This window comes from Zeugodacus cucurbitae, chromosome 2, assembly GCF_028554725.1.
Source record: "Zeugodacus cucurbitae isolate PBARC_wt_2022May chromosome 2, idZeuCucr1.2, whole genome shotgun sequence".
In the NCBI taxonomy this organism is placed as follows: domain Eukaryota; kingdom Metazoa; phylum Arthropoda; class Insecta; order Diptera; family Tephritidae; genus Zeugodacus; species Zeugodacus cucurbitae.
In genome coordinates this window covers 69,215,137-69,243,023 of record NC_071667.1, presented here as the reverse complement: position 1 = coordinate 69,243,023, position 27,887 = coordinate 69,215,137, and the positions used below count along the sequence as shown (strand labels likewise).

At 36.6% G+C, this 27,887-nt stretch overlaps 1 protein-coding gene across 1 annotated transcript in view; it reads left to right on the top strand.

The window, feature by feature from the left end:
• Positions 1–27,887, top strand: part of LOC105211886 (uncharacterized) — a 112,740-nt gene that overhangs the window by 80,030 nt on the left and 4,823 nt on the right. The window contains exons 2-5 of the mRNA XM_011183560.3: positions 1,695–2,044; positions 9,035–9,342; positions 10,792–11,022; positions 17,001–20,302. Coding sequence (XP_011181862.2) covers positions 1,695–2,044; positions 9,035–9,342; positions 10,792–11,022; positions 17,001–20,302 — 4,191 coding nt within the window. The remainder of the gene's footprint in view (positions 1–1,694; positions 2,045–9,034; positions 9,343–10,791; positions 11,023–17,000; positions 20,303–27,887) is intronic.

The following is a 27,887-nucleotide window of genomic DNA, read 5'->3' as shown; positions in this document are numbered from 1 at the left end:
GGAACGCTTGAGTTTTGCTCACACCAAGCGAAGTAGCATAGACTGCTAGGTTAGGTTAGTCGTTGCATATTTGTTTTGCTGGCGACTAACTCACTGCCCCGCCCAACTGACTGCCTGTGCGACTGTTGGTCTCTTGTATAATCGGGAAGTCGTTGCTTTGCATGACTCTGATTGCCAGTTGTCGCCTTAACGATCTCTGTTGAGGTGCGATAAGATCTACAGCGACCTTTGGTGTGGCTGAGTTATAACTGTGTTTATTGCTGCTGTGGATTCTGTGATTTTTTTCTTGTGTGGGAATCTATGCTCCCAACTTTCTGGTTGATCTCGTGGCGCTTTCAGCTATTTTACCAAATTTTTGAAATATTTTGAATTCTTCAATTTTCATATAAGACTTTCTAAGAGATCTTGTGCCCAATTTCGATACTCTCCACTGTAAATTTTGTATTCTGTATTTATATGCAAGATTGAAGCTTTCTTGTAACACAATTGCCTGCAATAAAAAGACAGAGTCACATTGGCCATCTAAATTAAGGTTCATAAACGCCTTCAAATTACTTGCCGACCGCTTGTATGTAACTGATCTGGAAGAATTCTTATATTAAGTGTGCAAAATGCAAATTTACTCCACAATTCAAAAGTCATTCCCACAATCGTTTCTCAGTCAATTAAATGTGCAGCAATAATTCTTGAATTGTCTATATGTATGGGCATGTAAGCGGATAAATGTTGAAGACGCAAGCAACGTAATAACCGCAATGCCCTTTTGTGTACATATTTGACCATGGTTGGGTGCAGATATATCTACTATATATATTTGTGTGTGTGTGTGTGTGTGTGTATAAGTGAATGAAATTGATGTTAAACAGTGATTTTTATTGCTGCATCATAAATCGTCCTTTGTTCGATTAAAAAAGTGAGTCTTATACAGAGTACATACCTATACAGATATGTAAATTGTTGTTTTTGTATGGGAAAAAAGTGCAAAAAAGCTTGAAATAAACAAATCAGTCTATAATAAGGTAAGCTTTGCTGCGTGCCTGAGAATCACCGATTTTCTTTGTTGCCGGAACTTTTTGTGCCTAGCAATACGCCAAGACTCATAAATATATTTTAATAAATTTTTTCTAATTTTTTTTTTTAAATTAAAAATGGTATTTCGAAATGAAATTGAACATCTGGCATGGATTGGTACATAGAGCAGATATTATCATTTTATATGAAATATATTCAGCTGTATACACATACATACATACAAATATTTTTATAAGTGGAGCAGTTCGTATGAGAAATGTGCGTATTTGAGCAAAAAAGCGTTGCGTAGCAATCGCTTTGATTTCAAGTGGCGATATGAATCGAACAAAAATAGTTTATGAACGCACAGTTGGAGCCTAAGAGGCAATATTGTTATTATTAAAAGCATATAAATCGATTTTTATATTTTTTATAATTTTTATAATACATAATTTTTTTAATTTTTTGAAAAAAAAATTTGAAATTGTAAAAGCTCTCTAACGTCACACTCTTGAGAAAACTTTTAGAAGGCTTTAAACATTTTTAATATTTTATTGGCACAACCAAACTTTCTACCACATTTTCGCATACATATTTATTACTTTAATCAATAAACTAAGTTATTCTCGCCATGCAATATTGTTAACCTAATTTTTTGCCTTCTGCCACCTTTCTACTTCCAGCTGAGAGCGACCTCTTAACTTTCGCGCAGCGTAAAACGCATTTCGAGTGCGACAAGTCGATTCGCAAGGAGCTCTTCACCGCCACCACACGTCCGCCCAGTGTACGCGTACTCTATGAGGAGGCGGCGCGCGTTAGGCCAACACCGCCCGCCCTCGCCTACCACTCGCCGCATTCGCCACGCTCACTTACATCGCCCGTTGGTGCCGACGATGCCGCCAACGCGGATTGTGCGCCACTGGATGGCATGAGCGTTTGCTGTGACTGCGATGAACTGGTTTGTACGCCCGTCTTTGGCAAAACCAATCGCAAGATGCGCACCAGAATTGATGCTGAAATTGAAATAAGATTGGTGAGTTGCATTCGAAGTTATTTTTTCTGTATTCATAAACACACACACACACATTTATATAAATATATATTTTTTAAGTTAGATGTCTAACATGGACTTAGTTGCTCCGCTCATTTTCACATAGTCGCGCACGACCAAAAGCCGCTTTGGCTGCTAACGGTTTTGCGACTTCTAAAAAGTTGCCACCTCACATACAAACACACATACACTCTCATGTGGCACATACAGTATGGCAGCCTGATTGGTTGTTTCTCCATTGCAAAGCAACGGTATTCACTCGTTTCTGCCATTTTAAAGCATATTAGTTGTTGTTGTGTGTAACGTTTGACGCTGTCTTCTAAATCGACTGTCATGTCGCTCGCACCGGCAGTTTGTAATTCGTATGTTGTAATCTCTGCGGACTTTATGTATTGGAAATGGTCATGTTCTTAACTTGATTGAAAAGCTTGTAAGCCACTCTTAAGTGTTTAGACATATGTATGTGCGTTCGTATTGCATATTCCAGTGTTTGAATTGTAGTTAAAAAACGACGCTGCGTTAGAGCTAATGTTTTTTATCATTTCATATAAATGTCTATCATTTATTAGCTAGTAAGTTCACAGGCGTTGTAAATATGAAGTTAATATTTCATGCAAAGCTGCATATGTCCTGGCTTCTTTTGGTGAATTCACTTAATAAATTGGTGTAATAAGGATGCTGAGGATTACTAGTTTTTCTTTTTCTGCTGTATCTTGATTGGCCATGCAAATGCTTGACCAATAGTGGTGTCCAGTTAAGTACGCTTATTATATTTCAAAATCAGAAAACATAAGTTAAAGATGATTGTAACAGTTTCAAGAAATTGAGTTAATATGTTGGAAGACTTCTACTTTCTTTTTCTTCGGTGGCTAGGGAAATAGAATAAAATAAAATAAGAAAGTAAAATATGAATTAGAACTAAAGGATAGGTTAGATTAGGTAAGTCAAATATCTTCTCGAGGAGGAAATACACTTTGACTATAGGAGAGACAGTCTTTTGTTAAGCCGAGATCATCATCTTGATTAGTTCTTAAACCGTTCCATAAACCGTTCTGGTCCTACTACAAATCTACAGTGATTTTTCACTAATATATCCGAACTAGTGCATTAGAGGTTAGATTAGAGGTTCACAGAGTTATAACTTGACTTATTTTTAAAACCTAGATTTTCCATACATACAAATTTTAAACTATCTTTATAAGACAACATGACTTATTGATACTCAAATGACGATAGAAATCTAAACTTGTTATGGTTACCATTATTAGCCCCTTAACCCGACTACTACACACTTTCATACAACTAGAACACATATAGAACTTTCTTATTAGTAAATTTATTTTGGATATCTAATAAAATATAATATAATATAAACCCGTTATTTTAAATTAAAAAACAACTGAAAGCAGACTCTCTGTTTTCATAAGCAGTAGATACAATGTTTTCTAGAATGAAGTTCTACCAATCTCAACTTAGAACGCTACCATTTTTCTTCTAGATCACCCAATTAGCTAGCTAATAGATCAACTAAATCTAGTTTCGAATTATTTGATCCTCCTCGTAAATAGTGAAAAGATTTGGGAAGATATAGAACAGGCTATTTATTGATTATCTATTCCATACCTAGTTAGGCAACTGCTTTAACAAAAGCTAAAGGGTTGGATAATGCCTTTGCTAAGTCTTAATGTATTTCTATGAACGTAGAGTTGCACAGTTATAAATATTTTAGAAAATTAGCTATAAATTAGAAGCTATAAATTTCTTCTGCTAACTGAAAGCTCAAACACACACATAATTTTCATAGTTAATGTTGTATTTAAGCCAAAATACCGTTCAGCTAAGCAAACAAGCCGGCACTTTCTTAACCTTAACAACACTTAAGTGCTCATATTACAACTCCTCTTTATTACACAGAAACATAATAGTTTTAATCCTGTGCGCCATTAGTCCAATGACAACTTTTATGTTAGAAAGTAACCCAAAAACAAAAAACAAACAACAAAACTTCGTACACAAACAAAATTCCCACAACAATCATGAGTATCGAACGAGTCCTTAATCTTTAAGTATCCGCCATGAATACGCCTTAAGCAAGTGCTTGTACATTGAATATACCATATATACATGAGTATGTATGTTTGTATATAGAATTAGAACGACCGCAACTCACTATTAGGCTGTGCATAGCTTTGCGTTAAAACATTTGCACATAAATGTCGCCAATGCGTAATAATGTTATTTAAGAGGCAACAATTCAAGCAACACAGCTCCTTCACCGCCTTTGAATGTGCCTAGTACAAGTCGGCCGTAACCAGGCGCACCAGGCGCACCATGCCACTCAAAGCCCGCCAGGCCAAGTAGTGCTTTTAATTTGTCGCGGTCGTAAAGTAGATATGTGAGCACATGTGGGTATAACCCGATACAAAAGTTATGGGATTAAACGTGAATCGATGGTGGTGGCGAAGTAGAACTCCAGCCGTTGCGTGTTTACGTTTTCTTTCTTTACCTGGCCTTTAGCGGCGTTGGTCATTAGTGGCGAGAGGCTCATTGAAAGGCTTTTAACTAACGTGATGCGTAAATGTGAAAAGGATTAAAAGTCAGGCCATCATAGCTAGATAGGTGATTCGTTGTTTGTCAGCTGCAAGGCAACACGCTGTGGCAACGCTAATGGCTGGCAATGATGAGACACATTTCATGGCAAATGGTAGGCATGGTGAACGCAGACTCATATGAATGTGAAAATAGTGTCAAGTGAAGAGTTAGCAGCCAGCGTGTTACTATCGCAACTGAAGAAATATGGCAGAAATTAAAAGCTTCATAGCTTTGAGCAACCACACGATTGGTGAAAGTCAATCCGTGCGCATTTGCTTAATAAAGTTGCCCACACAAACCAAGCACAGTAGCACTCAAACACAATCACTAAAGAATTGATTTTCCGGAATGCCAGGCGAGCTGAGTCCTAATTGGTTTACCCAACCAATGCCCCAATGGACTTTGGTGTGTTAGATAAACAAAAATAAGGAACTAAGTAAGTATGACACAAGTGTTGGAATTGAATTGTAGCAACATAAACGCAGGCGTGTGAGTTGACTTGATGCTTTTAAATGATATGCCGCATACAACCCATATACATTATACATACAAACAACTACGGGTTACATATGCACATGTGAGCTTGTGTTCTGCTCAACATTTAAGTGGAAATTTCACGCCTCAAGCTAGTTACCGTGTTGCAAGCAGCTTGCTAGACGTAAACGAAACCGTCCGACCATCCAACCATCCAGCCGGTTAACCAATCAACCCACCAGCCACCGAATCAAGCTTTTAGTCACTTAGGCAAGTAATCAGACAATTTGACTTTAGTTTCTGCAAATTGGCCACCGGCTAAGTTCGAAAAATTAGAATATTTTTCTGTGTTGCGGTTCGTAAAGCTATATGCACTCCTACTCTTGTAGATACTTACTCATATCTTGGAATTTACATATGATATGAAAAATAGTATGTCTAATATATTCACGAACAGTGTATGACAAAAATAATGGTACACAATTTATCAACTAAGTCTTTCGGACTAGAATATCGTATTGTGACTCCCAGAGAGAAGAAAAGTTCCGAAAATTGCATGCTGAGCGAGAGAGATACGGACATATGGTTGTATGTTTTGAGGCTCTCGAATGTTATTAAGATTATCCACACTCTTATCCGAACGTAATATATCAAAACCATTCATCCCTAAATAAGAGATATTATGGTATACGAATCTTTCACAACTCTTTTACTACTCCAAATCCAATCGGTTTGAGGAAAATGAGAATGAAACGAATTTTTTGCAAAATATTAATACTTACTAGGCCACCTTCAATTATAAAATATTTAAGAGCTAGCAGGAGCCTCTCACATAGTCTCCATCTCGTTGTAGATTTATTAACTGTCGCTCTTAATTTTGTTCTCTACTGTGCCGGTCGCATGTGGTCGCTTGTGTCTAAGCCTATACTCTTGCGACAAGCGGTAGACATGTCTGCAATTACTGCTTAGTTAGACCTCAATTAGAGCCTAGGACAGCAAAAAAAATTTCTAAAGCCAAGCAAGTGCCATTTTGGCGTCAACAACTGGATTTAATGCACGGAAGGGGCGATATGCCGGCATAGATCCTACATAAATAGGCTCTTGAAGAACTACACAAAAACAACTGCAAGCAGTAGCCAAGAAAGCATGATATGCATTTGAATCAAAGGCACAGAAGATGTTTATTTATGAAGAGATTCCCAGTAGAAAGTTTTGCGTTGAAAAATACTGAATGGAATCAGAGAATATTCTAATAATAATAAATATCATAAGATATTTCAGATGAGACGACACTAGGAGTTTTCGAGAGGAAAATTTTGCGCAAGATTTACGGACGTCAGAACATTGGCAACGGCGAATACCGCAATACTGAATAGCAAAGAAAAGTAGAAAAGTCTTTATGATAAATCTGAAAAATGGTTGTAAGAATTCAAATTTTTTGTTACAATTTGCCAAAGGCACCATATTTAAGCTTAACTATAGAAATTGTGAAAATTTTAATTTTAAAGGGCTGATCTCTCCGATTTCATTGAAATTGCTGATCTTCGATATTTCAGAAACCTTTAAAAAAATATCGTTTTTATGGAAATTTTTTAAGAATTTAAGAATTCAAGGTCACACATTTGAAAACAAAAATTTCCTACTCGGTATATACTTACATATAGTCACATACACTCATGCATCAATTTGTATGTACTTTCTGACCAAAGCTGTCGTCTGCCCTGTGTCGGTTCGCCAGCATCGTACTGCGCTTCATAGCAATCTTCAATGCCAACTATTCGAATTAGCAGCACATCGCCATGACTTTACATCCAGAGAAAAGCAACATCAGCAACAGCAATGCACTTCCAACAGCACAGCAACCAGCGCTTTGGTTGTAGCTTTTCCTATTTGTTTGTTCATTTGTTGTTGTTTCCGTAATGCTGATGCTGCTGCTGCTGCTTGCCATTCGACCACACAACGCACAGTTCCTATGAAAGTTGCACAGATATTAAGCGTATTATTTATGACCACAGATTAGAGACAACGAGCCAAATACAGTGCACACACATACTTATGTGAATACATGATTTGGTTCAAGTACGTGCACGTATGTAGTATGTTATTGTCCAGTGGACCCTGAGAAGTCTTTTGCAGTACCCAATAGGAATTTTTATGTTCAAAGGTTTTAGGTATTTGTCCGTTTTTCTTTTTTTTGCGGTTTGGAGTTTGATATTAACCGGTAAGCAGAGTGATCTGCAACTTTCAATGGATGATGGACTCTAAAGATAAAGATGATTTTTATGTCAAAAATGCACTCGAGATGATTTGAAAGTTCCGAATCAGGATGTGAACGAATATTATAATTTTAGTCTTAAATCTGTCGATATTAGAAGCCACCGCAGACTGAGTGATAGTTATTTTTGACAAAAAGAAGAAAGAAAGTTCCATTACTGATCTCAGAGAATATCATTTCGGATTGTCTTGCTTTTATTGACATTTCCCACAGGGTCCAAATGCATACTACGTCCACTACTTCTTATAACACATACGATTTCCATTTTTTCCCCATCTCGTTTTTTCTCTTTTATTTTTAGTTTGCCTCGCGGAAAGCAATGAATAAATTAGTGTGCGAGAAAAATTGGAATAAGTAGTACTCGTTACTGGTGTGTCTGTCTGTGCAGTCATGTGGCAAGCGCAGGATTTCAGCGCAAATCCTCTTCTATAAGCGACATACAGCGTATGCTTTTCATACGGTCTTTGCCACCGACGACGGCCACAATATTGTCTTCATTTTATTTGATTATCTACTCGACTTTCGCTCGTTGTCTTAAATGTATCATCAGCTTTTTGTTTGTTTTCAGTTTTTCAGTGGTTTTTAATTTAATTTAGCGTAAGCTTTCTGCGACCAACTGTATTTTATTATTTTAATTTACTTGATTGAATTTTTATACGCGCGAAAATGCGAAGGAATAGTTTGGCAAATGGCATTTAGAGTCATTTATTTACTTAATTTTTTTATTTAGTTCGACAAAATTTTTATTTGCTATGACTTCCTTCACATTTCGTCAACATGAAATGACCGCAGCTTATTGAGTAATGAAATTATGTATCAGTAGTGACGGCCCATGATTGCGTTTGTGTTTTTAGGCATCGCGTGACAGCGACGCATTTTGCATTGCTGCATGTGGCGTTAGCTAGCCCTTCCTTAGTCAAAAAAAGTGTTCCGAAAAATGGAGTTACTAGTTTTTGCTTACATAATTTCAACCTTTTCGTGTGTTCATAATTTTTGGTAAATATTTTATTACGCCCAAAACGAGTTGAGCGCAAATCATTATTAGCATTTCGCGCTGAACTGACCTCGACTCTGCGTTTATGGGTTATACAGCGGTTTGTTGAGTTCTAATTAATTTAAGTCCCTTCCGTGTGGCTCCACAAATGTCTTCCTTTATGCTAATAGGCTTTCGGTTAATATTCATTTGATTAGAAACATGAAAGCTTTGACCTAACGTAAAAGTTTACGTTTTTTCGAAGCGGTCTTCGAAAGCGGCAATATAGTTCCTTAGAAAATTATATTGATTTATTATAATTAATTGAAGATACATTAATTATGAAAGTAAAATGAAAGGGTTTCACTCGTGAAACTCTGATATGCCGTGACCTTATGATTCTAACGCACGTGACCTTATAATATTCACCTTCAGCGCCGCAATAATTTGTAGGTTATCTACATAACCTCGTTAATCCAAGCAATTATTCAGATGTATGTCACTTGTATTTATGTATAACCTTATTTACACATTAATCGCCTTATTGCTTACCACTCATTTTTCGACAATAATCCGCAATTAATTAATAAAATCGTGACATCACTACTTTGTAATTGATTATAATTTCTAATTTCGTTTTTCTTTCTTTTTCTTCCAGCCCGCCGCCATTGAAGATCTCCGCAAGTGGACATCGAGCGAAGCGTTAGGTGATATGACGGTCACACCCGATTGTATGCATCATGTTGACACGTCCATTAGCACCTCGATGGTGATCGGCGATAATGGGGTATTGACACCAGCCCTATCTCCGTCCGTGCTGTCGGCCGACGCAGTCGACGCACTCTACGCCATAAATGTCAGCCAAATTGGCGACAATACGCAACTGCCTAACGATATAAATAATGATGTGCCTTTGAATCATCGACTGCCTTCACCCGAGGAACAATGTAAAATAATAGCTTTAAGGTGAGTGCATACCCTTTGCTTTTCTTTCTTTTTTATTAATTACGATTTCGTATTTGCTTGTGCCACTTTCTTAAGTTTGTCACTTGCTGTTAAGAACTCGACTGCTTTCGCTGCACTGTCAGAGAAATGTCAAAAGACAAGTGCTTGGCTAGTTAGTTTTTGTTAAATAAGAACCATTTAGGTAATGAGTTTTTCTTTCGTCTTGCCTCGAGAAGTGTGAGAAAATGTAAATTGTACACGAAAGTTTTCGGCGAATTACAAGCTAGTAAAACTTAATTTTATGTTGTTAATTAAACAAGAATTAATTGCGTAAATTAACAAAATTAAATATAAGAATATTAAAGACTTTAAAGGGGAGAAATAATGAGAAAGAAAGATAGGTGTTTCTTTGCATTAATTAGAGGCAGCGTTGATTTCATTGTTCAACAGCGAAAGCTTGTATGGGTTAAAGAGAAATTTCAATTAACTCTCAGCACTTCACTAATTTGAGTTTAACGTTTAATTATATGTAGTTAAAGTGAAAGGAAGATTAACCATATTTGGAAATTAAAAGCTTTGTTAGATTCAAAAGAAATTGAAAAGAAAGGCGCTCAAAGAGCTCAATAGAATTTGCAACCGATCTTCGAATTTGAACTATAATAATGACATCTATAAAGATTACCAACAATTATCAGTACCACATCTTGATTCTCATGACCCCAATATACCAACAGATCCATTAGGGTGCCAATTTGTGTGAATAATAAAATATTCCTTAGTAAAATATACATTTTCTGATAAAATAATACTTTCTGATCCAATAAATATCAAAGTATCACACTTTAAGATCCCGCTAGAATTGAAAAAGACACGACGAAACGCATAAAATCTTAGATGACCAAGAAAAAAAATAGTGTTTTCGAGGTACCCTGCTTTAGACCTACTTCGGGCGGCATGAAAATCTTATATACCACATTACAATGATACCAAAACTCACATTGCAGCCTCTTGAATCTAAATGCATTCTTCAAAGCTTAAGTTTCTTTATACTATCCAAATGAAAATTACCGAATACCCTAATGGAAATTAATAAGATAACTTCGTGATCGCTCGTAATGGCAGTGAATGCAATTAACCTCTAAATTAACCAAACAACTGAGAAAAGAAAGAAACAACAACGAAACAAGCTAGCTAGACAACAACGCTGCAAGAACGACGTCGAACCAAGAACCAACTCCACCATCTATACATTCGCCAGCATTGCCCCAGTGGAGCTACCGCAATTGTGCCGCTACCACTCTTGAACCGCCTCCTTGATGGACTATTTACAATGCAATTTTATTGTTTATTCAATACCCAGTTACCTACCATTTACGTACTTATACTCATAGTAGTCGCTGAAGAATGCGCTTTGCCAAGAATTTGCTAATAATTTTTTTGCTTTTCTCTCTTTGTATGCCTTCTCAACAGGTATCCAGCCGAAGTGATCTCGGTGGACACGTCGGGCAAACGTTTCCAGCGCATGTGTGCGGCGCGCAAATCGACAACCGGTTGTTATACCGGCAACATGGCCGAGACGAACAATTTGAACGATGACGTACAAACGGTGAGCCGACGTTCACGTTCGCGACGTGTACGCGGCAAACGACGTAACACAATCGCCGGCACCGATCAGAAGGAAATTCAAGATGCGGCAAATGGGTATGTTGTTGTTGTCTTATCATGGTTTCGCTGCTTTAGGTTTTCCTGTTTTTAAGTTTATCAACGATATTGGTGTGGTGGCTATGCTGCATTTTGATGCCGTTGAGTCAATGCCTAGAGTGGGCATTGAACGAATGAGTGTACAGTGTGTTGTGAAAATATTCGCGAAATTATAATTTTGTATGTAAATAGAAGTTGTTTGATTGATTGAAGTGGAAAAAAAGCAATTTTTAAAACTTTTTAAATTGAAATAAAAATAATAAAAATTTAGAATTAAAAAAAAAATTATTAAATAAAAAAGAATTGAAAAATTGAAAAAAAAGAAATAAAAATATAAATAAATGCATGATTTCGTGCATTCATAAATATTTGGAAAATTTATGCTGAAATAAAAAAAATTAAAGTAAAGTAAAAACGTGCTTTTGTGGCCCATTGGGGCAATTTTAAAACCGTGTCTGTCAGTTAGACAAAAAAAAACGAAAAAAAATTTAATAGAGCTTACATTTGCTCTCTCCTTGACCCGCACAATTGCAGTTTATAGCCACCAACGTATAAATACAAATAAAATGTAATTTAAAATTAAATATTTAAGTATTTATTTATACATATGTAATGCATATATATCCTAATTTAACAAATGTGAACAATTGCAAACGAAAACTATTTATTTAAATGCGTATATACATACATACAAACATACTGTAGTGCAACAAATATGTATAAAAATAACAATAAAACGACTGGAAAACGATAAACCAAAGTTTTTTTGTGCGCAAAATTAAAGCATTTTTATTGAATTGTAAATATTTCATGCATTCACATAACTGTCTACTATTTATTTACGAACGCGATTGCATTTGCCCCAATGTAAATAACTCCATATAAATATAAAATAATAATATTATTAAATTTAGGCGTATATATGCATACCATACCATTTTAGTCATACAAACATAAATAAATATATTTAGCAAATATCATACACTCATCTATACATACCAACATACAAACATTTTTAAACACCTAGTTGAAATTATTGTGATTTTAATTATTTGTTATGCTGTTTACTTTCGTTTACATTTAATTTCGAATGAGTTTTTTTTTTCAAAAAAAAAAATTAAAACGACTACTAAATACTTAGTTAGTTTTAACTAAAACAAAAACAAAATTTTTAATTGAATATTTGATGTTGTGTTGCATATTGACTGCAAAGCAAAAATAAAACCAAAATAAATGTTCTTTATTTGCCTAAACAATTCACAGCATGCTTAATGTAAATACAAATTACGAAAAAACATATTTATGTTGTTGTTTCGATGTGTTTTTTTTATACAAACAAAATTTTACACTTTAGCTGTCGCTTAAATAAATGTTTATAATTGAATTGTACAGTATTTATTGTTGTTGTAATGAAAGCGAAAAATAGCTAAAACAATTGCATATGCCAAAAACAAACTGCTACTAAACCAACAATGCAACCAAAAACTAACTAACAGCTTTAACAGAATTTAATTGAAATTAAAAATTTAAACAAAAAATAAATTTAAATAAAAAAAAAATTTAAATGCGCCAAATGCATTGATCATGCGACACTTGCCACCCGCAATGACATAACATACCATCCGCACATACAAGCATACTACATAGCTCGCACTTTACCGTTTTTGCGCCTACCGCCAAACATACATACAACCATCCCAACGCCAGCAACAACGCCAGCAGCCACATTGTTACAACATTTGCATCAATAAAACGCTCATATTTACATACATATGTCATAAACATATACACAACAAACTCAGACTACAACAAAAAAAGAACAGTAAATTATAGTTTATAAAAAAACACAAAAAAGAAAGAAAGAAATCAAACAAAATAAAGTCGCGCTTGAAGTGTAACAATAGCGTATAATGCCTAACAGCATCATAAATCACTACAAGGATTTCAGTATTACAGTGACACTCAAACTGCCTACAAAATACATAACCCACAACAACCACGCAACACATTGTATCCTGGAATTTGCAAGTGTTTTATGCAAAATATATATATTTTTTTAATAAAAAATTCATATTCATAATTCACATTCTCACATTCATGCCACACATTCCTTCACCATAAAAGCGGCATCTGCGTCTCACTTCACAAAATATTCATAAATCTGTCCACACCATTCGGTGTGTTTTTTATATGGTCGTTCACCGTATATTTTCTGCAAACACACACAAACACAAACAAATTAGTGTATTTGTTGTGTACCCAATCTGCCGAATGAAGTTATTCCGTTTCACTGCATTAATGCGTTCACTGCATTTTATTCACAAATTCCCTACAATTGAAGCTTCGCAGTGGTCAACGTGAGCGTGTGTGTGTGTCTATGTATGTTTTTGTTGCAATTTGATACCTTTTCGGACGTTGAAAGCAAAAGTTAATTTAGTTCTTTTTTTGTGTCTTACTTGTTTATACTCGTACATATTCTCAATATTTCTTGCCATTGCAACACTCCGAAGCTCAGCATATTTTTTTTGTTGCTGGTCTCAAATATCAAAAAAACAGAACGAAAAATTCAATATGAAGTCGTTCTTGTGCTTACATGTTGTTGTTTATGAAAGATATATATATACATAGATGTACTTATATATTCTCCTGAATGAACGAGCTGAGTTCGCGATTGTCTCCTTTCTGATGCTTGAATATATTATATATACGTATGTACATATGTACATATTATATGGCCATTCAAATGATTTCTGGTTGAAGTTCAATGATATCTTTCAGTGAATTGGCTTAATAATTACGTTTTACAAATGACTAAGAGTTCAATACTGTTCAATACATGGTCGTAAAAGCCTATAATGTGGCGTATAAATACAACTTAGAGTACAAGAAGTCTTACAAGAAGTTTTCTAATTCTGAGAATCCACGATAAACTCTTTGAAAAAACTGGATTAAGTATTTTGAGAGCTTTAAACTACATCGCAGGTATTATGATGTCATGCATTAAAGAAGTGGTGAACGAAAACCGATTTTGATAAAGTCTAACCTGAGAATTTTGGAATAATCCTGATACTAGTTGAGTAGACCGGTAACATTTCCTTGAAAACAATGACTCCATCTTAGTTCAGACAGATCATTCCCATGTATTTCGCTTTTCCGTTTGGATTCTTTGAGGTCTTGTTTCCTACTACTCTGAATTTTGGAACGAAGAGGTAGTCCAGTTGTTCTAAAAAATGGTAATCTTAATGAAAACACTTATTGCGCTCTATAGTAATAAAAATGTTTCGTCTAATAATTTTGTACGATATAGCAATGCTATTTGAAATTATTAAACATTAAAGGATTAAGAAGCTCAACGCCCGAAAAATACAAGCATGTATCAATATATGAACTTTTCATAATTTCCTGGTCCAATAAGGATGTTATGATAGTTCTTTTGTGAGATTTCACTCAAATTAAACTTTTTTAGATAGACAAAATATATGGTTTTCTTTATATCTTAAAAATATTTCTTAAATAATATATGGAGTCTGTAATAATTTTAGGAGATTAATAGCCAGTTTCAAACGAAAATTATAACAAAAGTTCCCAAACATAACCTCAATTGTTCGCCATACCTATACACAAGCTATCAATTACAGCCAAATTTGGTCAAAGTCTACCCCACAATGGCTTATCACAAAACTATTACAACAACATTGAACTTGTTCCCATCTCTCGATTTTAATTTTCAAATCAAGAATTACATATTTTATTGCTGTCTTTATTGTTTATTTAACAATAAAAATACAAATATGTAATAACTTTCAATGAAGACAAAACCTAACGAGCGCCTTGACCTTAGGCAATTTGATTAAACATTTATTTCCAAACTGTCATATTTGTCTGAAATGGACAACTTTATGATCACTTTAAATACTTAACAAAATCATAAAGTCTTTCGATGACATGCTTACACCCTTTTTAATTTACTCAAGTGCGTCTTATCGCCGGCGACTTGGAATTAGGAGTAAAAGCCTCATTATTTCAAATCAAATCAAAAGTCAAATAATTCTTCCCAAGCGATGTTGCATGTTGCTCTTCTGACAGCAAAAACAATGCTCGACAATATGCATGTTGGCAACAACAATACACAGCCCCTCTTGCGCCACCACACCCAGCCGTGCCATGCCAGCAAATATACATAAATACACTTAATGCAAATGATTTTCGTTGATTTACGTAAATGATAATGCAACTTACTGGCATACATATATGGGCACAAATGAAGCATCCATTCAATTGTGTGTGTATATTTGTGTGTGTGTTTGTAAAGTATGAGGGAGATGAGCGTGCGCCTGCTTTTTCGTTGTTGTTTATTATTGAACAAAGATGTTGTAATCTGCTTAAAACTATGCAGACATACATACAGACATGTACTAAACTAAAACAAATGTATGAGTATGGAAGTGTGGAAACCATTCAATTCCTCCAATAATGCAATAGAAGAAGGGAAATGAACGAATGACTAAACAACAACAACAACAAACGAAATGTGAAATGGTAAATATTTAATCCTCCAAATTAATCTGTGAACTTTGTTGTAAATTAATTTAGAAAAAAAATTGAATATAAAAAGTAATGAAAATCTTTGGCGTCTGTAAGTGCTCGTAAGCTTTCTGGTATGTATGTTCGTGTATTCTCCGTAAAAGTGCATTTGTTGTTGTTTTAATAATATTATTGTGTCTTTATTGTAAGATTTGATGACGTGTGTATTTGTGTGTGTGTTCGAATACTTTTTTTTCATTTTCTCTACTTTCTTCGTGATATCCGCCCGCTCAAGTGTTGTCTGTGTTGCAGTTGTCAGTTGCAGTCGCTGACGTGTTTCTTGATAAGCTTATTGTTGAAAACTATTAAATAATGAGTCCAATAATAACAAAAAACTCCAAAACAGTATCAATGCTATCATCAGAAAGGAAACAAACAAAAAACCATCAAAATTACATACAAACAAAGTCAAACAAAGTAGGAAATTGGAAAAAAGAAAATATGTTTTAAGATCACAATAATTTCATCGGTGAATTGTTTGGAGGAACCAGATTAGCTCGATAAGTTTTTTTCTTATTTATATACATACAAACAAATATACTTATTTTTAGGCGCCTTACACTCAGTCGAAGAGGTATTTCAATTATATGTAATATTATTTTATTAATTAATAGAAATAATTAAAAACTGATTTTTATATTTTTTTAGGTTATATTTTGAAAAAAAAAATTTATATTTTTTCTAATTTTTTATTTTTTAAACCTTCATCTATTGATTGGTCAGGGATGATAGCAGTGATTTCTGACTATCTATATCTGACTATAGTCGAATCCGACCAATTTGAGAATGCTTTTTTTTTTTGAATATACGTAGGCTCACAGTAGAGCCTGCACGATGACTGTTCTTAAACGAACCATTTTTTATAAAAATCATGGAAGAATAATAATTAATTTCGGGTTTATTCCTATATATAGAAAATAGGGATTTATATACAGTCCACCAAATCCATTTTAAGGAAGTTTCGTTCTATCTTATCATATTAAATTTTAGCCTCAATATATTCTCACATTTTGTATTGATTTTGTGTGTGAGTTCCGAAAGTGCCGATTCGAATATCATACAATTGTATCCTCTTCTCTTCTCGATATTTTCATTAAGTTCTTTCTGTGGCATCTCCAAAAAATATTTATGAAATTTAATGTCTTTCAGACTGAGTGTAGGGTATTTTTAAGCTAGCACTTACAAACAACATACATACATACATTATTCGTAAACTGTAATACTGAAATCTCTCTCATCACTTAAATGCATCATCATTTAAATCATCATCACGCTGTGCGCATTTTTTACAAACAAAAAAACTAACAAAAACCAAACATTATTTTTCTTTTTCCACACATTTTTGGTTCGTTTTTCGTTCGTCGATCGAAAAAATCTAAAATTTTCCAATATAGTGACTCGACAACAACAAGCGGTGAGATTAAAAACGCATTAAACGACGTCGACGGCACCGTTGCCGCCTCGCAGGGCAATGCCAATCTTCCCGTAGGAGCCAACGCCGATGGCAATGACGAAGATGTGCGTCGTGGCGATAAATCGAAAAAGTTCGGGCGCAGCAAATCGAGCGATATCTTAAAAAAAGATGCTGTTGCCTTGCCCTACGATAAGGGGAAGAGCACATTGACACGCCTAAATTCCCTTAAACAATGGGGCCGAAATCGCTTCAAGTTTATGCAACGCGCCGAGTCAGCAACGCCGTCGGGCAGCGATAGTGGCGCCCATGATATATCGGCGGGCAGCAGCAGCAGCAGCAGCAATAGTTCGCAACAACAAACCATTACGCCTGAAAAAGCGGAGGTCAACAGCAGCGGTAATGTGAATGCAAGCAATTCAGCTAAGGCAAGTCAATCAACGCGTAGCGCCACAGGCGATATTGATGATGAATGCGTTGTGCATGATTTGGTGAGCCAGAAGAGCGAAGGTCGGTTTTCGCACGAACGAAAACCGTCATATTCGTCGTCGGAGAAGAGCATGAGTGTTAGTAGCAGTGGTCACCTCAAAGGTAAACTGCATCTGGCCACCTGTGGCAATGTGAAGTTGCGTGATACCTCATCGTTGAATCGTCAACGACGACTCGGTATCAACAACAACGGTGCATTGGGCGGCAAGGATGAGCAACCGCATTCATCGAGCGGCAATTGGAGCGCCAGCTCGGAGTCGGGACGCGCTTCGATCGGTAGTGAAATCACTATACAACCCAAATCGAGCGCTTCCAATACATCGCTTAATGTATCAAGCTTTCATCCGGGTAGTGGTCCGCCATCGTCTATGATGAGCCGTCGTCGCTTCTTAAACACTTCCGCTTCGAGTAGTGTGACTAGTGAAGGCACCGCGACGCCCGATTTACAAGTTGTTGATGGCTCATATCCTAATCATTTGGATGATGAAACAAGCTCGGCATATTCGTGTGATACAGAGGGCTACTACACCTCATTTCACATGGATAGCGGTTTGCGGACACTAAAAGAGGAAGATCCGCCAATGACACCGTTGCAACACAATCAAATGCTGCACACAAGTAATTATTCGTTCGGCAGTCAGTCCAATCAGACCGTATTGACGGCAGAAAATGAATATGAACTCTTCGGCAAAGGCTCCACATCCACCACCACCAGCTCGGCGGGCACTGTTTGCACCACACTGTTGGTGGGTGGCGAACAGAGCAGCCTAAATAGCTTGGGCCCCGATGTGCCCGAACGCATTAGCTCTTTGGGTAAGTTGAACAAGAATAATCACAGCAATAGCGCAAGCACCAGCACGCTTGAACGCAGCTACTCCAGCAGCACAATAGGTAGCACTTTAGAACGCACTGGCACCATAAAACGTAACGTTAATGCCGGACTTAAGTTGAATACCACCGCTGATGCGGATGATATTGATGGCATTAAGAGTAGTTTTGATACGCCCGAGTCGCAAGAAGAAGAATTTGACTTTGAGAAACGTATACGCCGACGCTCTGCACAACCTTTGCCAGCGGTGGTCGTCATGTCCGAGGTAGACTGCTCCGAAAGCTCCGATTTGGAAGGTGTGGAACGTATTGAACGCATTAAACAGAAGACTGCCATTAACGTAAAGCGCATACCGTCTATGTGTATCATAACACCAACCACTAGCGATGACGAGAACCAAAGCAGAGATGGTGGCGACGACGATGCCGACGAAGCTTACGATCCAGACCGCACTTTAACACCACAAAGCTCGCCATGTTCGAAAGCAGCAGAAACCGCCCTTAAAGTGGAAATAAACGAAATGACCGGCTACTGCACTGTGGATGCCGACGACACGGCGAATAAAGTAACGGAAGCGCCACTCACCCCTACAAAGGGCGACAAAGACCACAATCTAAATGTGCTCAAACGTAATTCAAATTATGCATTCAACATGTTCGAAAAATTAAAGGTCGTCTTGCCAAGTATCAAACGTTCGCCCAGCAAAAGCTCGCAACCCGAGAGTGTGGTTGACGATGATGAGCTATACGATACAGCCGGCGAGTATGTGACCATTGCAGATATAAGCAACAACAATCGGCACAAACAAATGTCCGCTCAGAAGGCAGTGGGTGCTAGTAGTCTTGGAATCTACTATTCCAATGACATAGTTCGACGCAAGTTCGACATTGCCTCCGCTTCCGCCGACGCTGCAACGAAGGCTAACGAGCCAGCTGCAGCGGCTGTGGAAGCTAGAAAGCGCGAGACTGAGTACGTTTCATTGAATGAGCTACCACAGCATTTGCGTAAAGTTGGCGGCAGCTTGTACAGCAGCAGCACTGCATTGAGTGCAACAGCCAACAATGAAATTACCGATGGCAATGCAAGCCAACATGAAGCGAAGCACACAACAACAACGGCCATGCACTGCGCAGAATCCGCACAACAAAGGAAATCAGTTGTTGAGTCCGCCGTGCCCATGTATGCCGAAATCAGCGAAGTACGAGAGCAGTCTTTAGTCTCTCCGCTAACGCAACACAAGGGTGCACGCGTCCGTCTAAATTCGCAGGGTAAAATTATTTACGATTCCGACAGTCTGAAGCGACGCAAGGGTGCGCACACAACATTCGCACCTGGACCATATGTAAAGGAAACTGAAAGTGCGCTGCCCGAAATCATCAGCGTCAACGCACAAACACACACGCACCCCTTGCAGGCGACGCAATTGCAAGCACAATCTCAGTCGCAGTCTCAGTCTCAGTTGGGCAGTGAAAGTGCAAACGCAACGAAAACGAATATTTCCGCAACGGCAAAAACAACAGCGGCCAAATTGCTGTTACTAAATGGTGGTGTAGCGGCGAACAGAAAAATCGCCAATGTGCGTCCCATAGTTGCGAAGTCACCATTAACATTAGCCAGACAACAGCAACAGCAACCGCAACCGCAAGCAACACAGCCGAATTACACCGGGCAGACAGCCAATAATCAGACAAATATGTCATTGTCGTCTGGTTTGTATGAGGAGCCCCGCGCCGCACTGGCGTACAGCAGCAGTTACCAGGACAACAAGAATATGCTGGCCAACAATACAAATCCATTCTTCCAAACCAACATCATAACACAGCACAACGCAGCACCGGCATCGGCGCTCATGATGATGCCCTCACCATCGACCAAGTCCACTTCGTCCACGGGCTCCACCATATCGTCGAGCGCATCGACGAACACCAGCAGCGGCACATCGAGTGCGTCCTCCGCCAAGGAAGAAGGTAAGCAAATTTTGACCAACACTACCACTACTGTCAGCAAACCCAATACGCATAATAATTGTACAAATACCGTAATAACCCATACTCCAACCGAACCAAAAAATACCACCCACCAACCCAAAGTTAGCGATGTAAATAATACTGTACGCTTACAACAACAAATTACATTGACAGACAACACTGACACAACCGACAACCGGGAAATAGGTGAAAGTTTCAAAAGTTCTAAAAGTGACGCATACACAAACCCTTGCATTGCCAGTGTACCTGGTGAAAAGTTAGAATCAAATATTCGGTTTTTAAGAGCAGAAAGTGAATTCACAAACAGCCAACCCTTAGCACAAACGCCGCACTATGATGTGCCCAAGGCGGTGGTGGAAAATCACAAATCAATGGGCCCCACGCGCACACTGTCTAACGACATGCCCCCACCGCTGCCGCCCAGGGGGAAAGCGCAAATAAATGGCGTAGCAGATGCTCGCAATGCATTTCCGTCTGCCGCCGCTGTGACGTCGCAAGTACATGCCACATACACGCCTTCACCCCCACCGCCACTGTACACAATCCCATCCAGCGACGCTGGTTCCGCATCCCGCGTGGGTGACGATGTTGTTGATTTTGGCGTACCCCAAGTCGCAAGTACGCAGTGTAGTAAACGAATATCGATTTCTGCAACTGCTGACCCAATTGCTGCAACGCAGCAGTTTTCCATTTCGACTGATGCAGTCATAGAATCGGCATTACCAACGCCAACGCCAACGCCATTGACATCCACGCCCGTACAACATCGTCAGCTAAAGCGCAATAACAGCTACCGCCTGGCCAACGACGAGGTGAAGTTGGAGACGAACAAAGAGAACCTTCTGATTTATGCGGAAGACAACGCGGCGCTCACATTAACAAAAGCCACTTTCATGCCGCCCACACAGCATAACAAAGCCCAACAGCAATATTGTAATAACAATAACAATAGTCAGAACAATTCGCATACATTGCCGCATGCATCAGGTGCGATGAAATCCAAAAACACCAACAATTTGCATAACAAGGCGACGGACAATGCAGAGAAGAGCAATGGGCAGCGTAAAATGACGAAGTCTTTCGAACGTTTGGTGGATGAGTTCTCATTGTCCACCACTTCGATTGATTCCTCCTATCTGCGCAATAAATCATTGGAGAATTTCGATGATTCACCATCCATTTTGAATAATAATGTTGGTGAGCATAAAATGGAGCGTTCCGAAGCAGAAGACTCGGATAGTGAGCCTGAGTTGGAGTTGTCACCACCACCGTCTCACACCAAGTTCCACAAGTCGTTTGTGGAGAGCGTCTTATTGAAACCATTCAAAGTTGTACGACCCAGCGATGAGAATGACATGCGAAGACGTAGAATTTTGCAGAAATTTGAGGTTACCGAAATTTGGTAGAGCAGACAAAATAGTAAAGATTGAAAACTGTGAACAGTAGGGGTTTAGTATCATTAAAGATCCCTTTATAATAATGTTTAAACTTAAGACCTGATTTTATAGTACATAGGTGTTACTAAAAGCACCGAAAATCCTTCACAGCCAAGTAGTTTCCTTAAAAGCTTGTGCTTTCTTCGTGTTCGCACTGTTTTTAATTGTCTTACTTGAGCGCATAATGAACTTGTCACAACCGGAAAAGCCTCAAAGCCATATGCATATGTATGCGAATATGTAAATCCACAGTGCGCAGTTTAAAATACCCTTAAGTGCGCCCATGTACGTGACCGCCCACAATAGGCGTTTGCACTTATGCAAATATTTTTACGTCCGCACTCTGCTGAGCATGCAGTTGCAAGACAAGGCTAAGACAAAAAGCCACTATTGTCTACTTGATATCCACAGCTTAGGCTAACACTTGCTCTTGCTTGTAATTAACGAACTTGTGAAATTGTCGCCTTTTCGTCTTTCACATTGTCTACGATAATCGCTTATCTTGCGACTTTCAAGTACGTTTCTAAACTTGACCTTTTTGCCACTGACCCAAACCATAGAGCTTTTGGCATCGCACCCACTATTGTGTCTCTTTGTTGTAGAAGCAGTTACCGTGTACTAAAGGGTGATTTTTTAAGAGCTTGATAACTTTTTTAAAAAAAAAATTGCATAAAATTTGCAAAATCTCATCGGTTCTTTATTTGAAACGTTAGATTGGTTCATGACATTTACTTTTTGAAGATAATTTCATTTAAATGTTGACCGCGGCTGCGTCTTAGGTGGTCCATTCGGAAAGTCCAATTTTGGGCAACTTTTTCGAGCATTTCGGCCGGAATAGCCCGAATTTCTTCGGAAATGTTGTCTTCCAAAGCTGGAATAGTTGCTGGCTTATTTCTGTAGACTTTAGACTTGACGTAGCCCCACAAAAAATAGTCTAAAGGCGTTAAATCGCATGATCTTGGTGGCCAACTTACGGGTCCATTTCTTGAGATGAATTGTTCTCCGAAGTTTTCCCTCAAAATGGCCATAGAATCGCGAGCTGTGTGGCATGTAGCGCCATCTTGTTGAAACCACATGTCAACCAAGTTCAGTTCTTCCATTTTTGGCAACAAAAAGTTTGTTAGCATCGAACGATAGCGATCGCCATTCACCGTAACGTTGCGTCCAACAGCATCTTTGAAAAAATACGGTCCAATGATTCCACCAGCGTACAAACCACACCAAACAGTGCATTTTTCGGGATGCATGGGCAGTTCTTGAACGGCTTCTGGTTGCTCTTCACCCCAAATGCGGCAATTTTGCTTATTTACGTAGCCATTCAACCAGAAATGAGCCTCATCGCTGAACAAAATTTGTCGATAAAAACATTTCGAACCGAACACTGATTTTGGTAATAAAATTCAATGATTTGCAAGCGTTGCTCGTTAGTAAGTCTATTCATGATGAAATGTCAAAGCATACTGAGCATCTTTCTCTTTGACACCATGTCTGAAATCCCACGTGATCTGTCAAATACTAATGCATGAAAATCCTAACCTCAAAAAAATCACCCGTTATAAGTGTGAGCTCTTTTGTAATTCGCCTATCTCGATTATTTCATTTTACATGATTGCTTCGTTGTTTTTTTATTTATTTCTTTGCTTTTTTTTCAATTAACACCAGACTTAAGTGTGCTCTTAGCATGAGCATTACAATGTGGTGTCGTTTTCTTTAAGAAGCTTATGAAAGACATTTCTACACGTAGAAAAATTCTTGGGAAAGTATGGAGGTAAATTTCATTATTGGAAAGATATTGAGTCTTCTCGATAAGATAACAGAAATACACGAAGCATATGTGGAGAACAAGAAACTCTACTGATTTCAAGAAACATATTGGATAAATGGTAAAAACGTTCTGGGTTTTTATGTGAGTCTCTTTTAATATCAGGTTATCTTATACGCAAGAACATACATTTCAACTAATATTGAAGTATGTTGAATGTCTTCATGGCCCACCCTCGTAACTTTATTTTTTAAATACCTTGTTGTTAGCTTCTAGTACTGGTTCCCAGTTGTGTCTCTACGATAACTAAAACACATAGCCTAGTCTATACGATTATCTAATTTGACTTGCATCATTATGAATGTCATGAACAAGGTGGGATGTCACGCCATTCTTTTGTAACCAAGGATTCTCCCTCTCTTAAAATTCTGGTTGCTCAAAATAGTTTATGATACCCCTGTAGCACTCGTCGTTGTTGCTAATGATATTTTAAATGTCTTTTTCTATAATAAAATAAAAAGAATTTTTAGTAAGCCATAGATTATAATAATATGTTTTTTATTTCTTAAGCCAAACATTTATTAAAAATTGTTGCCTACATTATGGCGTTTTAAAATAATTATTTCATAACCTAAACGAAAGGCCAATTCAGTTTAACACAAATTAAATGTCAGTAAAGACAAAGTTTTTTTTACGAAATGATCCTATTTTGGCTCAGTTTTATGTCAAGTATATTTTTGCTAAATACAAGTAAGACATACTTTATTTGTTGCCTACATTTTGGCGCTTTTAATAGTGATTCTATATAAGCATTAAAAGGTATGCTATAGTAAAATAATTTAATTATCTAACATCCTCAAATCTTTGCTAAAATCTTATTCAGAGCTTTTAGAATTTAATTGAATATTTTATAAAAAAAAAAAATATTTTAAAAATTTAAAATTTTGTTTGTTCTAATATTTATTTATTTATTCTGCCATGCTTGCTTTTGCAATCTTTTTATACGAGATTCTTAACTCCTTAGCAAATATATCGTTAATCAAAAGCTTGCGCTCCCTACTATCATATTTATTCTGTGTGCGATCATAACACTTCCCATTGTATGAGTATGTATATCCTGGTACCCAGACAGTCAATTGACTAGTGAAGTCGGTGCTGTTAAGTGGTCTTCTTTATTATTATCTCAAGCCAGCATGAGCTTATACATATATACTTCCACATATTATGCTCCCTATGCCAGCTGTGCTCTTACTAACTCGCCAAAGCATTTTATGAAGCCTTCGTGTTTATATTTTATACTTAATATCACTATCTGTAAAAGAGTGTCTGCACATAAACACAGTTTAATATATGGGTGTGTGTTGGTGTGTAAGGTAAGCAAGACTAAAAGTGTTTTCTTAACACTAAAACAGCAAAAAGTTTCTCGCGCAAAGCTTACGAACATACACACCTACACATCCGTGCAATGACAGTTTATTTTGAAAATGATGAAAAGGTTATGCGGTTGTGGTTATGAGAAATTCATCAGTCAGCACAACAACAAGCACACAACTAGGAGTAAAGGCAACATAAACGCTGTGTAGCAGCCGAGGCAGGCAGCCTGTTGGAGTAAGTGGATGCGATTGCATGCCTACTTCATTGGCAACTGTTGGATGCGGCAGAGTAGGTGATTAATTTGTTTGCCTTTATATGCGCATACATACATACAAACATACATATGAGAGTAAATACATATATGTATGTATAATAGGCTTGAGTTTTAAAAGCAAAATGCTGTCATTGATCTTTTTGCAACGAGTAAACATTGCAGCGGAAGTTAAGCACCTACACTGGCACCTTTGATTGTTATTGCTGTACTTATAGCATTTATATACCAGTGTTTGCACTTAGCACAAGGATTTCGGAATTATGAGCAGCAGCCTCGTTCGTGTCTATTTATTGTGTGCTGTCACAATAACCTTAACTGCCAAACAAATAAAAATAAAAATAAAAATAAAAATAAAAGAAATTGGTAGAGTAGTGTACATAAATGCTAGCAACAAAGTCAGCAGTAAGCAAACATGCAATACTCGTACATATACAGTTACTTAATTTGTGCCACCCATTGTGCTGAAACCGTATTTTATTTACTTATGCAACAAGTTAATTAATCTAAGTATAGCTGCAGCCATTGAATTGAGCTCGCCACCATGCCATTCATTATGGTTGCATGCCACTTAATACTGTTATTTGTAAATGCGTTTGCTATTTACATTTCGAATTGGCTTTAATTTCGTTACGTTGCCGTAAATGGCAACTAGACGTTAATTATTCGTTAGAGGCTTTTAACGGTATATCACCGCCAACTGCTTTGCACATATTGATTCAGTTAATTGCGCGCATTTAACCAAATTGTCAGCGATTTGGCTAAATTGCGCGAATGCAGTTGATTATTGAGAGTTGGTGAGGGGAGCTCAATTATGTGAGTGGTATATTAAATGAAGTGTACTTAGCTATTGAAGAGGGTTTCTCACTCAATTTTAAACGACTTGGTCATCCGTGGGTTTTAAAATCAAGAAGTTTGGTGGGCAAATTTTTATAGAAAAGTATAAATTTCCCATTGGGGTTTAATAATATCGGTTCACATTTCCCTAAAGAATCCCATTCTTAATCGTAAACTGGCAAAAAATATAATTATTTTAAATCGTCGGTTCTAAACTAGCAACTTCAATCTATTGAACACGATATTACAAATAAAAATAAAAAGACCAGCTCCACCATACATTTAACATTTTAAAAGCCATTTATCAATAACCACAACCAAATTTCCAGCGTGGACAGCTACCTGTAGTGTTGCATTCCAGTTGTAACTCGATTTGTATGCGATTAAAAATTACAGTTTCATTTGTGTGATAAATCGATCTAAATAAATTCTTTAATCGAGCAAAGGCCGGTTAATTGATCGATTAACTTCTGTGTGAAAAGGCTATTATAGGCTAAATTTTAAACAAATATGTATACTTATAGGCTAGACAGCCCCTTAACTAAGTCAAATATTACAAATATTTTATATGGAATGCAAAGGATTCTTATAAACCCACTTAATTGCACATTTGAAATAACAATTTATTAATTTATCTTATGAAAACTCCGAAAAGTGCTTGCATTCCATAAAATCACCGAATTTCTCCATTATTATAAATTTATCCCCGCGCAACTATTTTGGGTACCTCTTTGATAACTGCAGAGGATTTTCAAAATCAAAAGCTCAACAGACAGTTAAGTCATATATCTTATAAAACCAATACGGAACTTAATGTTGTATTACAAAAGTTTTTTGGAACTAAGCTTTATACCAAGTAGATTGAGAACGAAGCACTTTAAGATATTTCCAAGTACTAAAGTTTATCGACTTTTATTCTGTCATTCACTTTTCATAACAAAAAATAATAACTAATAAATACAGCATTGATTGAATATTATAATCATTATAGTCTGAGCGTTGGGCCTCAAAACTTTCATTATTTTACCAGAGTGTTTGTTAACTTTAGTTAAAATTTTTTTAACTTCCCACATAATTCAAAAAAAAATACTTCGAAAAAGTACTTGAGCACAGTTTTTTTATGGAATTTATATTTCCATGCATATAAGGAAACCTTTTAGAAATATAACCTATTTCCCTAACTTGGACGAAAGACTGGAAAGCAGGTGCATATATACTAACATGCATTTGTATATAAAAACCACATTATTATAGAATTATGTTTAAATGTCTGTGTAAATTTCGTTAACCTTTACACCAAGCACTCATTGCACTTTAAGTTATTATTTTTTTTTAACTCTTATAAACAATTAATTTTTTTAAATAAAATTTAAATTTAAAATATATTTTAAAAAAGTTTTTTTAACACTGAAATTCTACCGTGTCCCACCTTAATGTGTGTTTTTTAATTTATTTGAAAATACATTAAATTATACTATTTTATTGATCGCAATTGTAACCCTAGATATTAATATGCACTGTTTGTTTCATGTTACTTGCATTCTATATTATATAATATACATATATATGTACATAAGTGTATGTGTTAATAAATAACTGCAACGTGTAACTAATATATTTAATATTATTATTAATTTAATAAATTTTTATTATTAATACAACCAAAATTAAAAAAATAAATTAATTAATAATTTAAAAGTATTTTCGATTATTGTAATAACTGCATCAAAAATTAACAAAAAAAAATTAATTTTATTACATAATCGCATCAAAATTATTTAATATTAATATTAAGTACTAAATTATTTTTATAAATGTTAATTAAAGTTTTTTGCACTAAATATTTCTTATGAGAATTGAGCATTGTACAACTACAATGCCGAA